Genomic DNA, 14584 nt, shown 5'->3' on the forward strand with positions numbered 1-14584 from the left:
TGGAGAATCTCTGGGCTAGAGCTCTGGAAAGTATTTTCAATAGAGGATGGCTGGGCTGGTGTCTGAGGGAGAGGAGAGCACAGAAAACACTGCATCATCTGCTGCATTGCAATTATGAGACTCTTACTGGGGTATGGAGGGAGAACATGTATTTACAAATGCTTCATTTAGCAGTTTGAGAGGTTGGAACTTACAGTTTCTGGCTGGAGACTGCTATGGAAAATGGAGGTTGAGCACAAATACTATTTTAAAATTATTATGAAGATGCCAATTTTTAAAGTAGTTTCCTGTTATGTTTTTTTTCCTCTTTCTTAGAGGACATTGTGATATTGAAGTGTAGACTGCTAGGAGTCCAAATTTTCATTTTCAGGTGTAGCCTTTTCAAATTTTGTGCTGAGCAGATGTACTGGATCACTATTTGTGGGGAAAAACTACTATTCCTTTCCTCAGACAGGCATGCATGGTTCAGAAATGTGTTAGAATACTTTCAGTAGCCATATGAAGTGTTGGCAGCTCTCTAAATGCAATGCTCACAGCTCTCACTTTGACCTCTGTGAGCTGTAAGCAGGTACCAAGCCAAGGAACCATTATCTGGTCTCATCAATAGTGGCATAAAGTGAGATATTGTAAGGCTTTAGAAGGGAGTAAAGTTTATAGGGATGGGGGGCCCTCTATAAATAGCCTGTAGAAGGTAACTTGAAAACTCTTATCACAATGGATGAAGTTTTCCTTTGTCTGTTTTTTTTTTCCTCTGAAGCCTCTAATTGTTTGGTTTAGATCCTGAGTTTTTTTCTGTTTCCGTTTTGGAACGTAGCCTTTTTTGTCCCTGGGATGACAATTAATTCTTCTTCCTACTGCCACATAATGAGAGAGAGACAGAAGCAGGATGATGCTGCAAGTTTCCTGACTGCAGAGAAAAAATTCTGTTATATAACTTGTCCATAAAAAGAGGCCTCTTTTCCCTATCATCCTTTTTACTTTTTCCAGAATGAAATAAAACTGAAAGTAGCTTTCAGTTTCATGTTCATGAATATACAGTATATGAGAGTCTTACAGTGTAAGAGAGTATTTCCCTTTGCATTTGTAACAGAGGACAAAACAGTTAAAAGGCAGTGAGTGGTTTCCACACCTCGTGAGGAACAGAGCAGGGCACACATGGGGGATGCAGGTGTATTCTGGTGTATGGGAGGAAGAGAAAAATCCTGGCAGAAGTCTGAGAAAACCCCTGGAGAAATGAGTGCACTCACAGTGAGGTTGCTGCTCACCTGCCAGTACCTTGAGCAGCTCCTATGGGAAGGAGCTTTGCCAGCTGTGCCAGGGCAGCTCATTTCCATCTGCCTCCCTCAGGGCTCTACACAGAACTGAAAGCATATCCTGGATTGTGCTGGGATTTAAACTGATCCAGAAGGTCAATAGCAGCCTTCTAGTAAAACTTACCATTAAGTAGTATTTATACAGTTGTTAAAACAGGTTTTTGTGCTGCCATATTAGCCTAGTAATTGCTTGGGGGATTTAATCTATTTGCAGGATGCGGCTAAACAGAACAGTGCTCGTGATACCAAATTAGTTGGTTAAAGGTAATTCAGCAAGGGATGGTGAAGAAGTAGTCCTCTTTGCTCTCCTCTCTTACTGCCTCAGCTCTTTTATTACATCAGTCTGTGAAGACAGTCTCTAGAAACTGCTAAGACCCATCTACAGCATTCTCCTGACATCTTTAGGGCTACGGACAGCCTCCTGCACATTCCTCCTGTTTCCTTGAAGGAAACCTCTCTTCTGCTCATCAGAGGGGCCCCTTTTGTTATTTACAGCCTCTTGTTATCATTTACATTCCTGTTTGCACGGCGTGGCGCCTCAGTGAAGCCTCAAGGCCGTGCACTGACCGTATTTCTCTCAATATCTCTCTTGAGCAAACCTCATGTTCACACTGGCACTTAATTGCCTGCCTCCTTTCTCTCCGTGTCTCCTTTAAGGTCAAGAACATGGTCAAGTCATCCTTCAGCACAGTCACTATTGTTACCGTCGTTAAACACTGCACAGTAATAAAATTCAGAATAATCCATCCTTCCAGAGCAAGAATGTAAGGGCTGACCCACTGGATCAAACCAAAGCTCTGCACATCTCAGTATCTCCTTCCTGGAGGTAGCTGATAACAAGGGCCCAGAGCAAATTTGAAGAGAAACCTTCTCTAGTCTTGACTCAGTGTGCATCATCCACAGAAGCTTGCCATGGCCATTAAATGTCCTGTTTTAAAGCTAAGATAGGCTTGGTCTTCACATTGGTTTCAAGTTTTGACAGCATGCCTTATTATTCACAGTCACAATTGAAGGATTTTTGGGTTGGTTTGTGTTGTTGTTGTTTAGAGTGGTTTTTTTTGCTTATATGTGTGTGGGGAGAGGGGGTTATTGAACTGTTTCCATTCTTTTTACATTTCAGTTGTTCACTGTCCATAGCAGGGTGTTTAGGAGGTAAAAAGGACAGGTAGCAGTTAACAAGGAGCAAGGAATCTAACCTGTGTCAGAAGTACTGTAATAACAAGGGCAATTATTAATGTCTGTATTGTCTTTATTAATTTATTAATGTCTTTGTTGACTTTTAAGATTGAAAAAGTAATTCCCAATCTAAAATACTCTTTTATCAATTTATAAAATGCTGTAAATCAAGCATTTTCTTTGTTCCTTATGTGTCCCTTTTATCTCAGGATATTCTAGGATTCTGATCAGTATCATGGAAAACATGCTGAGCTAGGATAATTTCTCATGGAGCTGGAGGGTCTGCAGATACCTCAGAATCACTAATGAGTTAATATAAAACACGTGGATTTATTCCAAGGCAGAGGAAGCATCTTGTAGCATGCAAGTTACATGTAGCAGGACAAAGTTACAGAAGAGGATATGGAAAGTAAAGAACAGACTTCTCAAAAGACACTTTTGATGCACAACCTGAGGTATTTAGAGCTTAATATCTGAGATACTGAGTATCAGTGGCTGAGATCTGTGCTGCAGAGTTTTGTATTTGGATAATTTGGGCTAAGCCCTCCCATTTTGTTCACCTAAAGCCAAATTATACAGTCAGACATGCTGGTCTTCCATGTTTTCCCCAAGCTCTGGTAGTGAGTCACTGAAATAAAGTGTTTCTCAGAAATTGCAATTCCGAGTGCAAATGCCAGACCACACCCCTACTTTTGAGACAAAATAGGCATTTCTTAATCTCTCTTTGCTAATGGCCATAGCTCTGAAACAGTTAATTCAATAATAAAGATGGAAATAGCAGCCAGGAAATGCTGAGTGTCTCCCCATGCTGTAATAATCTCCCCCATGAGCAGAATTAACTTTTTCCTGTCTACTCCATAGTTATTAGTAAAGCTGTCATTTCAGAAATGGGCATTTTTCATTACTGTGTTCAGGAGCTGCATTCTTCTTGGATTTTTGGTCTAATTGTCCATGTTACCCCATTAGGTTTTCATTTATTTGTTTCTTTTGTTCTGCTTCCCAAATAGAAGTCAGGAGATAAATGCAAGGAATCACCCATTCTATTCCAGTGGGTGGAACTCCAAATAGTTATCTTTCAAGAGGCTGAATATATTTACCTAGATGTGTGTGTGTGTGCATTCCTTGATGGGATGCAGACCATTCCTGATCAAGCTTTCTTCTCCTGATACTTTTTAGGTGTTGTAATAACACTGCATGATATATATGTGCAGTATGGTTATGTGTAGTTTATTTATTTTTATTTTCATTTTTGGTTTTGCCACATGAACTTCAGCACCCAACTACCACAGATTTTCTGTCTGATATTTTTCTCTATTCCTGGGTACATTTCTTGGCTGGGTTGTCTGCACTTCAGCTGTTCTTAAATGCCTCTGGTGTAGGTTTGATTCATTGGAGGACACAAGAGTTGTCTGCACTTGCTGCTTCCTGACCTTTTCTGGATTTGGTAACAGTGCCCTGTGCATGTATGTCAGTGACGCTTTTGTTCTAAGAAGCCCTGGCTTAGCAGTTGTTGTTCAGCTGTGAGGCAGAGATCCCCTTTCCCTGAGAGGAATGAGTCTGATTATAGCAGAGCTCTTGGGGGGGTCTGACTTTTCCATGGCTGCAAACTTCTTGGAAAAAAGTAGTTGCTAGGAGAAGACTACATAGTATTTACAGCAAGGGTGGTGGCTCTGCCTTCAGTAACAAAGCTGATTTGTTTTATAATTTGAGAAACAGAAATCAGACTATCTAATGGTGCAAGCTGTGTAGGATTTTCCACTGCCAAACCTTCTACTGCTAAAGCAGTTCCAAAATGTTCCATGAGCATTGGATGGCATTTCTGCTGAGCTGGCTGTATAAGTTAATTCATATCTGTTCCTGTGCTTTAACTCTTATGGTTTTTGGGAGTATTTTTGTTTGTTCAGTTTGGTTTGGTTTTTTATAGACTGGATGAGGTGGTTTAACAGCAAAGGGAAGACTTTCTTCAAGCAAAGCCTCTTTCCAGGATGCTTGGGATGTCACATGCAGAGCTTATAGGCACAGAGCTGTATGACTTGTCCTAAGACACAGCCCATGAGGTGTAGGTAGGGGGCATTATCACCCTTCCACTGGTGACTCAGTGGAGCTGAACGTCTTTCCTTCACCCTCTGTTAACCAAACAGCTGTTTCAGTAAAGCTCCCTGCATTTCCTTAGGTTTGCCATCACCAGACTACCTTGTTAACTATCTGTGTACATTTGAGGCTTAAGATCTGTCGTCAGGTAATGATTGTGCCATTTGTGTACAAAGCAGCAGCACAAGAAGGGTCCATGTCGTGCTTACCCCTCTCAGAGATTGCTGCCAGCCAGAAAAAAAAATCCTCTAACCTTTTTGAGGTTTGCTGCCCAGAAAAGAGCAGTGGGATCAGCATCAATAGCAACTGGCAGGAGTTGCAGTGAACATGGTGAGCTGGAGGAGGCTGGAAGGAGGCAAGAGTGAAAGAAGTTGGTTACTCATGCTTGCATGGGTTAACTATTAAGAGTCAACAAATACTAATCACAAGCCTAAGAAGCAGAATTCACCTTAGCCTTGTCAAGATAAGGGAAGCAGAAGCACCTTGGCAAGATAAGAGAAACAAAACCTATTGTCAGCAGAAAACGCTGAGCCAGCCAGCAAAGGACTGTGCATGCTTCAGAAAGAAAGGTGAAAAGGGCAGAGTGAGGAAGACTGCTGGCCTTCATCGGAATGAGCCCCGAGGAAGACTCACTTGGAGCCTTCCTCAGCGCAGCCACCAGAGTACACTGCACTTGTGTGTTACACATGCTAATGCTGTTAATGATTTCTGGGAAGTAATTTGTATAAGCACTCCTATCCCAAGGAATGTAATGAATATGCATGAAATTTAACCATAAATTGTGCTGTGTAAAAGTGCTGGATGTACTTGTGGGGAGTAGTGATCCCCTAAATACCCTCCGCACTGAGTCAGTCTCTGAGATGAGTCTTAGCTCAAAGGGAATCAAGAGGACACGAGGCTGAATTATGATTTGAGCACTAAAATGTTTTGCTGCAGCTTTGGGTGTTGTCCTCTGTATTATCTGTCTTTATGATCCAATATCTTCTCTTGTTGGTCCAGGAAATATGCAGCAAGTACTGAGTGGCAAGTTTTATGTACTTTGGTGATAACACAAATATTCTTGCAGAGAGACCTGTGCCTTGTACTTGATAATATCCCGCCATTAATTGTAACAGTGTTGTGAATTGTCTGCCAACGTGCAGTCTAAAAGCTCACACTAAATAATCCTGACACAGGAAAAATCTCGGATAACAGACTTCCAAGTACTTATTTGGCTACGATATACAAGCAAGACAGCCACAGGATGATTCACTGCTTTAAGAATTTGGGCTGGATGACCTAATGGCTTCTTTTGGAGAGAAGGCAGTTCTCACTTAGAGCAAGCATGCCTGCAGAGGACGGCTAATTTACACTCGCTTACTGCAGCGCACCACCCAGCCCCGCCTTTGTGGTGCCTGTCCAGCAGTCAGCGCTGGCTGGAGCGATGCTGCCACTCTCGACCCTTAGAGTGCCTGAGGAAAGAGTGTGTGGTGGCCCCATGCCTGCGGCTGTGGCTCGCAGCCCGTCTGCAGCCCAGAATTGCGGCGCTGGGAGCAGGAGCGCTGCCGGTCACAGCGCGGGCTGCAAGTTCCCCCTGCTGGAGGCACAGACCCACTGCGGCCAGCGGAGCGCCCACCTTCCCCCAGATTTAATTCCTACAGGTGCTGAACTTGAATAACTTTAATTACGTGTCTCTCTGTGCCTGCAGCTTTACCTGAAGTGAGTTGTTGGTCCGTCTGTCTGTCCCTCAACGTACTGGTTTTCTGGGGACCAGATCCAGAGAGCCGACATGAGAAAAGGTCTGGTGGGACAGAATGTAGGAAAATAAAGATAGCGCAGAAGGTAATCTCACACCTGAGGAGTTGCAGCTGCACTAATCACCAAAGATTAGGAACAGGCCTGCCCTTAGTAGGCCACAGCTGTGTCCAATAAGATGAGTGCTATAAAGGAGTGGGTGAGGAGAGAGTTGGCGTTTGTTGGTTGCTTTGTGAAGAAGGAGTGAGTGCTGTGAGTAGCTGCACGTGAGAAATCACCAAGAAGGTATGGGAGCTTTGCAATGAGATGACAACAAAAAGGTGATCCTATTATAGAGAACTTTTGATCTAAGCAGAAGAAAGGTGAGGTGTAAGGTCAGGTTGGATGGGGCTCTGAGCAACCTGGTCTAGTGGGAAGTGTTCTTGCCCATGGCAGGCAGTTGGAATGGGATGGCTTTTAAGTTCTCTTTCAACCAAACCATTCTATGGTAAGGGCTGGATAGTGTGGACAGGGTTGTGAGGATGAATGTGGTAACCTGGGACTGGAGAAGTCTGTGATCAGCTCCTAGAACTGCTGCCTCTGGTTTGAAACATTCAGTCTCTCCTTGAAAGAGTTCTTCCCAGATTACTCAAAATACATGAGAGATTTTCAGCATCTTTCAGCTCTAGGGACACTTTGCTGCAGCTGCCCAGTCTTCAGAAAGAGCAATGTGGTGTGGAGGAGAAGATAGTGCCCCCAGGGACAGGGGTGGCCAGGGCCCTGAACCTAATGCCACAAACAGGCCAGCTGCTCCACAGAGCAACCTCCAGGTAAAGCTCGGGGCTGCTCTGGTGGCAAGCTTGAGATCTCAGGATTACTGCAAGACCAAAACCTCATCATGAATTGCCATGGGCACATGTGTTTCCAGTAGAAGGGGAAAACCAAAGCAGGGGAGCTGATTTCAGGCAGTCTAACCACATTTGCCATGTGTCAGTGAAAGAAAGGAAAATAATCCAAAAGAAACTTAAAAAGAACAACCTGCAGGTTAAGCCAATGTACGTTGTTTTGTGTGTGGCCAGCTGTTCCTCATGGAAATTGGAGCTGACAGCTATGAGACCCGCTAATAAAAAGTGATGTCGAGGAGAGATTCCTGCTTGTCATCACTGACGATGATGGGAATTTACCTGTGATCCTGTGGCCAATACCCTTGTCCGTTGTGCCTAGACACTTTGGTGGGGGGAAACGGGGAAAATCCTTCTCTTTCTATGAACCCCGAGCCTTAGCTTTGCCTTTCCTTTGATGTGAACAGTCCCTTGCGTTTCCTTCGTGTCCTGCTCGGCTGCGGTGGTCCAGAAGCGCCCGCGTACCTGCCCGGTGCCGCGGCTGGGGCAGGGACCCCTTCCTCACGCCAAAGCGCCCACCGGGGAGCGCGGGGGGCTCCTCCTGCTCCTCCTCCTCCCGCGGGGGGCGGCTGCGGGCCCTGCCCAGAGTGGGCGGCCGGGCCCGGCTGCGCGTTGGCTGCGGGCGGTGCCGCCAGTGAGGCTGCGCTGAGGCTGCGGGGCCGGATGGCCGAGCCGCCCGCCCCGCGCACTCGGGCGGCGGCCGGCAGCGGGCGAGGACGCCGGGCGAGCCCTCCCTGCCGGGAGAGCCGGCCCTGCGGCACACGGCAGCGCCATGGTCTCATGGATCATCTCCAGGCTCGTGGTGTGAGTAGCTGCCGCTCGGCACCTGCAGCGTGCGCCCGCGTGTCCGCGCGTGTGTGTGCGCGGCGTCCGTCCCCTGCCCCTGCTGTGGATACTGGGCTAAATTTAGCAGGTTGTTGTCGGGGCCGGGGCGCCCGGCTGCCCGGCGGGTGAGGCAGGAGGTAGGTGGGTCAGATGGGATTTTCCAGCATGAGAAAATCACCGGGGGTGGGGTGGAGGGTAAAGCGCTGCCGCGCTGTGCAGCGCAAGGTGACAGCGGAGAAAGAGAGCGGGTGACATCGTCCGGAGGGGCAACGGAGCATCCACGGGTGGGAAAATGGACACGGATTTGTCTCGGCGCTTTGTTACCGGGCTCGGCGCGGCTGGGGGCTCGCGAGGGGGCGTGGGAGAGGCGGCCGCGGGGTCTCCCAGCCGCCGCCGCCGCTTTCTCTGTGTGTTTCGCAAAAGAAATATCAAATATTCCTTTCCTCTTTGCGACTGGCCGCCCGTCCTCTCAAAAGGCGATCTCCCTCTCCCTTTAACCTGTCATTCTGGGAGAAGAAGCGTGTGGCTCTTGCGCTTGTCCTACAGCTTTTCCATGGCTGAAACTGCTCTAGGTGGGAATAGATGTAAAAATTCCCTGGAAATTCTTCCCAGGCAACAGGGGAAAACGGAGCAAGCTCGAGGTATATGTTTATCTGCCCCATCTGAGAAGAGGTTTAGGGAGAAAAAGGTGGTTTTGATGTTATTTGGAAAATTCCTGGAGGAGGGAGATTACAGTCTTAAGGTGGGGCAGCAGGATGGCTGATCTCCCTTCTGGAAATGTGATGGGGAAGGCTAATATATGGCATCAGATGAATAATTTGCCAGTTTTCTCCATCATATACATACAGATGCCTCTCCTGCAGATTCAGGAGGACATCTGTTGTGCTCTTAAGTTATTGTAGAGCGTCTACGAGGGCCTGTCACTTTCTTTGTCTGAAAGAAACGTGCCATGATGTTGCACCATCAGCATGTTTCCAGAAAAGCATTTTCAAGGTCTCTTTTGCTATATAAGATGAAATATCAAAAGGAAAACTCACCTTCATCTTAGTTAGGTCTCTTTATCAGTAAGATATTGAGTGTCAGATATGAAGATTTTAGGGGGCTCTGGAGTTGAATTTAGCCCCTGGAGGTCTGTCATCTGGATTCAGCTGCAGCTAGCCATTATTTGGCTTGCACTTCATTCTGGGAAAGAGTGTTAAATATTTAAAAGATTTAATTTGAACAGTATATCTGTGCAGATATCTCTGCCAGCAATGTGAGATGTAGCATGTATTGTCTAAGGCAGCTTTTCTTTCTTCTCTACTAGACTAATTTCCACTTTGAAAAAACCCACATTGTGTAACTCAGCTAATCCTCAAGAACAAAGAATGTCTACACAGAGGTGGTAGTTTAACTTACTTGTCTCAGCACATGCACATCTACACAGATGATTTCATTTAAGACACATGGGCTGGGTAAAAATCTGATAGGGGCAGGACCTGGAGCAATTGACCAGTCAGGTAATTAGCTGAGCACACAGACCTTCCTGTTCTCTTCAGTGTTATCTGAATAACATGTCACAGCATGGACTCAGCTGTGCAGAGGGCAGTACCAGTTATTTGTTATGCTGCATTTTCAGTAGCAAATAATGAATATGCAGTGTAAATATTAAATAATTGTCATAGTAATAAGTAAGAATTTTGCAAGGAAACCTAGGGCAAGCCAAGCTTGATCACCACTTTCTTTCCACTGCTGAGTGCAAATCCATCCTTTAAGACTATTTTGCACCAGGAAGTGCTGGTTTGTTATGATCCCAGTAAGAAACTTGGACTCTTTAGACTATTGCTTAAAACACCATTTGCTAGAGGTAGCATTGCATAAAAAAAAAAAAAAAGAGGAGAGTATAAATAATCTTACATTCCATCAGATCCCAGAAACCCTGAGGTGTCTGACATGGAGGAGCCCTCCAGTCTGACACAGCACACCGTGCAGATCTGTCTGTGCAAAGGTTCCCTTACACCTTGATCTTTTCAACTCCCACAGCCTTTTCTTTTTATTTCTGAAGACATTTCCATTCATCACTCCTGCTGCCAGATGAAAGGGATGTTCACAAGAGAACTTGTTGCTACACTTAGATGAAGACAAAGATGGGCAGGTGGTTTAATGTCGGGTGATGAGCAAGTTGCTCCTGCATCCAAGAGGAATGTGCATCCCACCACAGGCCAGACAACCAGGATCCCCCTGCAGCACAGCACAGACCATCCAGAGTAACTGGGAGGTGGATCCCTGACTCCTTGGTGTACAGTGGTCTTCAGATTAGCATCATGGCAAAGATTTAAGCTATTTAATCCAGTTTCCCCATCTCATTATGAATCACTAGTTGATCCATCAGTACAGATAGCTGTGCTTAAGTAGAATGGCCATCTGGTTGGGCTTTTTGCCCCTCTGCTTGTGCCTATGTAGTTGTTTTTTCATTAAATCTTATTAACTGATAAGGATTATGAAGAAAGTGCTGTGGTGTGGTGTGGTTTAGTCACACTGTGAATGTTGATTTGTGCTCTTATGACTTCTGCTGCTCTCCACAGGGGCTATGTCTGATATGACTCAGCTAACAGAAAGGGCTTTAAACAACAGCAGGCCTTTGCTTCCTTTGCTTTGTCTCTTTGGTGCTTTGCTGCTTCCACTGTCTCTGATTTAGTTGTTACTGGTTCTGTCCTGGCAGTGTCTATTTCTAAAATATTGCTGAAGGAGAAGAACCTGTGAGCGCTTCTCACCTTTTTCAGCAGGAAGCCAGGCAGCTCACTGCAAACCTTCTCTTACCTCATTTCACCTTTAGTGTTTGGGCTTTATGTCCAGAGTGCTGGCTGGTTCTGTTCTGCCTGCAGAGCTGTGTGCTGGGAACCCCCAGAAGAGAAATGATATCTTCAGAGCAACATCTCTGCCATAGCTGTGTTTTAAAGTCAAGGGTGTTATGTTTAGGATCTGCCCTAGGTACTGTACAAATGTGAAACAAAAAGATAATCATGTCCCTGGGTGTTTTTTTCCTCTAAGAGCTCAATTCTCATTCTCCTATGATACTATTCCCAGGAAGTTTTTTCACTCATCTCAGTGAGAACAAAATCAGGATATTTCTTATGGCAGTGGATTACATATGATTTTTCCACCAAGGGATGTCTGTGATCACTGGAATTGCAATTATTGCATCTTGGAGTGACTTGTTCCTATGTCTCTCACAGTAACTGGAATGGGATAACATCATTATTTGTGGGTTAATTACAGCCTTTTTTTATTCTTCATCTCTGAGTGCATCTCAAAGGACATTCTGGAGCACCTGTATCTCAGTTTTCTCATCTGTGAAGTGTAATGAACTGTTGTGAATTTATCTTCCCTGAGGCAGACCAGAAGGGGCCATTGGTCTGTCTTAGCAAGTTATTGCTGCTCCTTTCAAATTCCCTCAAAAGGTAGAGGCCTCTCTAGGAGAAGGACTTGGGATCTGTCTTTGTTATTGCAGAGCAGTTCAGCTGCAGTGCACAGCACTGCCAATCCTGGATAGCCACTTTTGGCTGTTGTCTACAGGCCCTTTGAAGTTAAAAGTGGTGTATATAAATGCAGCCCATTGTATTGGCATGGGAATCCTGTCCTTTCTCAGAAACGTGAAACTTGGTTTATGTGCTAGGATCACACAGAACAGAAATATAAAGGGTTTTCGCTCCCATTCTGAAAGTTGGACACTGCCTGTTGAAGGACTTTCAATCTGGAACACGTGGCAGAGGAAGGAAATGTCAGTAGAAACAAAGCTAGGTTAGACAGGTTATCAGTAGATGATATGATGCTATGTGATGACTTAGGCATTTGAATTCCTCCTGTGAGAAGCTTAGACATGCATTTCAAATTAATATAAGATGGTTAAATATGTTCTTCATGATGAAAATCCACAGCCTTTTTTTGCCTGCATATATTTTCTTTTAAATCAAAATATCATTAATGGCCTCTCTGATCTCTTATGTTTTGATGTGAAAGAGAATGTCAGCTTTAGGTATGCTCACTGGGAATTCCCATCCCTGTGTGCTGGCTGTCCCTGGAAGAAGTTGGATTCTGAATAAAATCAAAGGGGAACCAAAGAATTCTTTAATCTGATGCATGAGATTTCCTTCCCTATCACAGTTTCTTAGCTTTCTCTTTCTTGGTTATTGTGATGCTGTTTTAGCAAGGCTGTGAGATTGGCCACCCCATCCTCATCTGGTGTCAGTTCATAGTGCTACTGAGTCAGACATTGATTTCATCTTTGTATCTGTAAAGAATTTCCATTTTAGAGAAACTGAGCAGATCCTTCCTCCTCCCACTTTTCATATGTATGGGAAGCTTGAAGAAATTTATGAATGAAACCAAACGTGAAAAGTCATATTAAGGATATTATCTGAAGGTAGAAAATGATAACTTATGTCTTTATGAGAGGCAGACAGGATCCACTCAAGCAGGCAGGGACTGCTCTCATAAAAGCAGAGCATAGCTTCAAGCTGTTGGTTATTGATACATCAGCATTAGCATTTCAGCTGATGTTACCACTTGATAGATATCATGTATTGGTTATTGATGTATTTGCATTTTAGTTGACATACATCCTATATGTGAAGGTCTGTAGTATTCACGTATTCTCTGAACAGAGAGAGACTTAATTCTCTCCCAGGATTTTCCTGAGAAGCTGTGAGAAAGCTCAGAGAACACAATTCTTATCTCCACCAAGGTCCTTCACAGCCTGCTGTACTTGGTGCTGGCAGGTGACATGAGGGATTCAGGTGTTCATTGCTCTCTACAGGCCTCACACCAGAGGTGTAAAATTATCTGAAAATACAGCAAAGGACCCAAAGTGCAGCTTGAGCTCCCAGCCAAGGCTGTGGGATGAATTTGGGGTAGACTCTTCTGTGCTCTGGAGCTGGGAAGTGGGAAGGGCAGACCCCCTGCCATACTTGGAGTTTACTGATAAACTTGACCCGTATAAAAAGTGGTGTAATGCCACCAAAACAGAGGCTGCAGGCTTGCCCTGCATTGTGAAGAGCACATGGTCTCTCTGACTGTTCATGTGCATCCCTGCTGCAGCCTTTGGCTCTGCTGAGGGGGCAGAACCTGTTGGTGACAGCAAGTGACAGAGGAGCAGCCAGCGCAGGTGCGACATTTGCCGTGCCCTTGGTGTGAAATGTGACTGTGTGATCACGCTGCAGGGGACAGCAGGGGCTGCTCTGGCAGCCCTGACCCAGATTCTTCTGCCCAACGCAGATGTGCTGGAAATGCTCCTGGCCCCAGTGGGGAAGGTTTTCTGGTGTGCACATCACAGATCTGACTGGTTCTGGGAGGATGTTTTCCCAGCCTGGCAGCTGTGGGATATAGATAGCCAAGGGGCTTTGCCTTTGTACAGTATTTATCCTTTGTGGTACCCTTTCCATTCACTCTATTAAAGCACTTTGAAGCATTAATTTAGTGTTGTGTCATTAGAGGGATTTTTACTGCCATTGTATGGGTAAGGGCACCAAGACACACAGAGATCAAGTGATATGTACAGAATTCCGCAGGGTAACAGGTAACATATTTCCTCCAGACTCCTTGCTCAATAAATGAATAAAAGGCAACTTGATAAAGGGAATTGGGAAATGTGTGTGGCTTTTGTATGGGTTTTTGATGGTGTGAGAGGGATAGAGCAAAGCTACAGACTTAAATAGATGCTACTGAGGCAGTCAAACAACCAAAGGCCAAAGTATTTTGAATCATGACCTATTCCCTTTCAGATCCTCAGTGCTGTCCTTAGGGTAAAAGTAAGCAGAAGGCAAGAGCCAGACTGCTTAATACAGGCTACTAAGCCAGGCATTACACTGCCTAAAATTGGTTTCCTAATCACAGGAGGGAGATTTAGATCCAAGGTACTTGAGCTGTGGTCAGTCAGTGTTTCAGCTCTAAACCAGAAACCCTCATACAGGCAGTTATGTGCTAACTGATTTAGATAGAAGATGCCACTTCTTACTCTTTTTGTATTTGCAAGGTTTGTAATTATATCTATTGAATTACAGTTTTGTAAAATATTCCCATTTCAACATTTTGCCAATTCCATGTGACTTATTATTTATCATCTATCCTTAAGGAACAGTGGGTTATAAAATAAGCTGTGTGTTTCTTTAAAGTTTGGATGGTCCAATGATTAGGAAAGGTTGAGAAACACTTTCATGTTCTCTTAGTGCAGTTAACAGAGTGAGACTGGAGCTTCCATCAGGGGTTGTGTGTTGCATGGAGAGCTGTTGAGTCAAGGGGAAATGCTTGGTACAAACTGGATGAAGGAAGACAACGCACAATCACACCTCCCACTTCCTGAGCAGTTGCTTCTTAATACTGAGCACTGCATTTGTCTTTCTGCTTCCATGTCTCAGCAGGCAGAGCTGATACCTTGGGAACTTTCATGCTAATCAGGCTAAAGGTGGATGAAGATCTGAGTGCTGCAGAAGTATTAGCCAGTTTGGATTGATGCAGAACCTTTGAGTCACAAAGTTTCTTCTATGTCTTCATTAGACAGTAAGGATCTGAGTCTAGATTCCCTTTTGT

At 44.8% G+C, this 14584-nt stretch overlaps 1 protein-coding gene across 2 annotated transcripts in view; it reads left to right on the forward strand.

Annotated features, from left to right (window-relative positions):
* Positions 1-7828: 7828 nt before the first annotated feature.
* The window catches only part of REEP1 (receptor accessory protein 1), a 67864-nt gene continuing 61108 nt past the window's right edge, over positions 7829-14584 (forward strand). For both annotated transcript variants that reach the window (XM_030947747.1, XM_030947746.1), the window contains exon 1: positions 7829-7999. In XM_030947747.1, the coding sequence (XP_030803607.1) occupies positions 7968-7999 (32 nt within the window). In that variant the 5' untranslated portion in view covers positions 7829-7967. The remainder of the gene's footprint in view (positions 8000-14584) is intronic.

The sequence above is a fragment of the Camarhynchus parvulus genome, chromosome 4 (assembly GCF_901933205.1).
Source record: "Camarhynchus parvulus chromosome 4, STF_HiC, whole genome shotgun sequence".
NCBI lineage: Eukaryota > Metazoa > Chordata > Aves > Passeriformes > Thraupidae > Camarhynchus > Camarhynchus parvulus.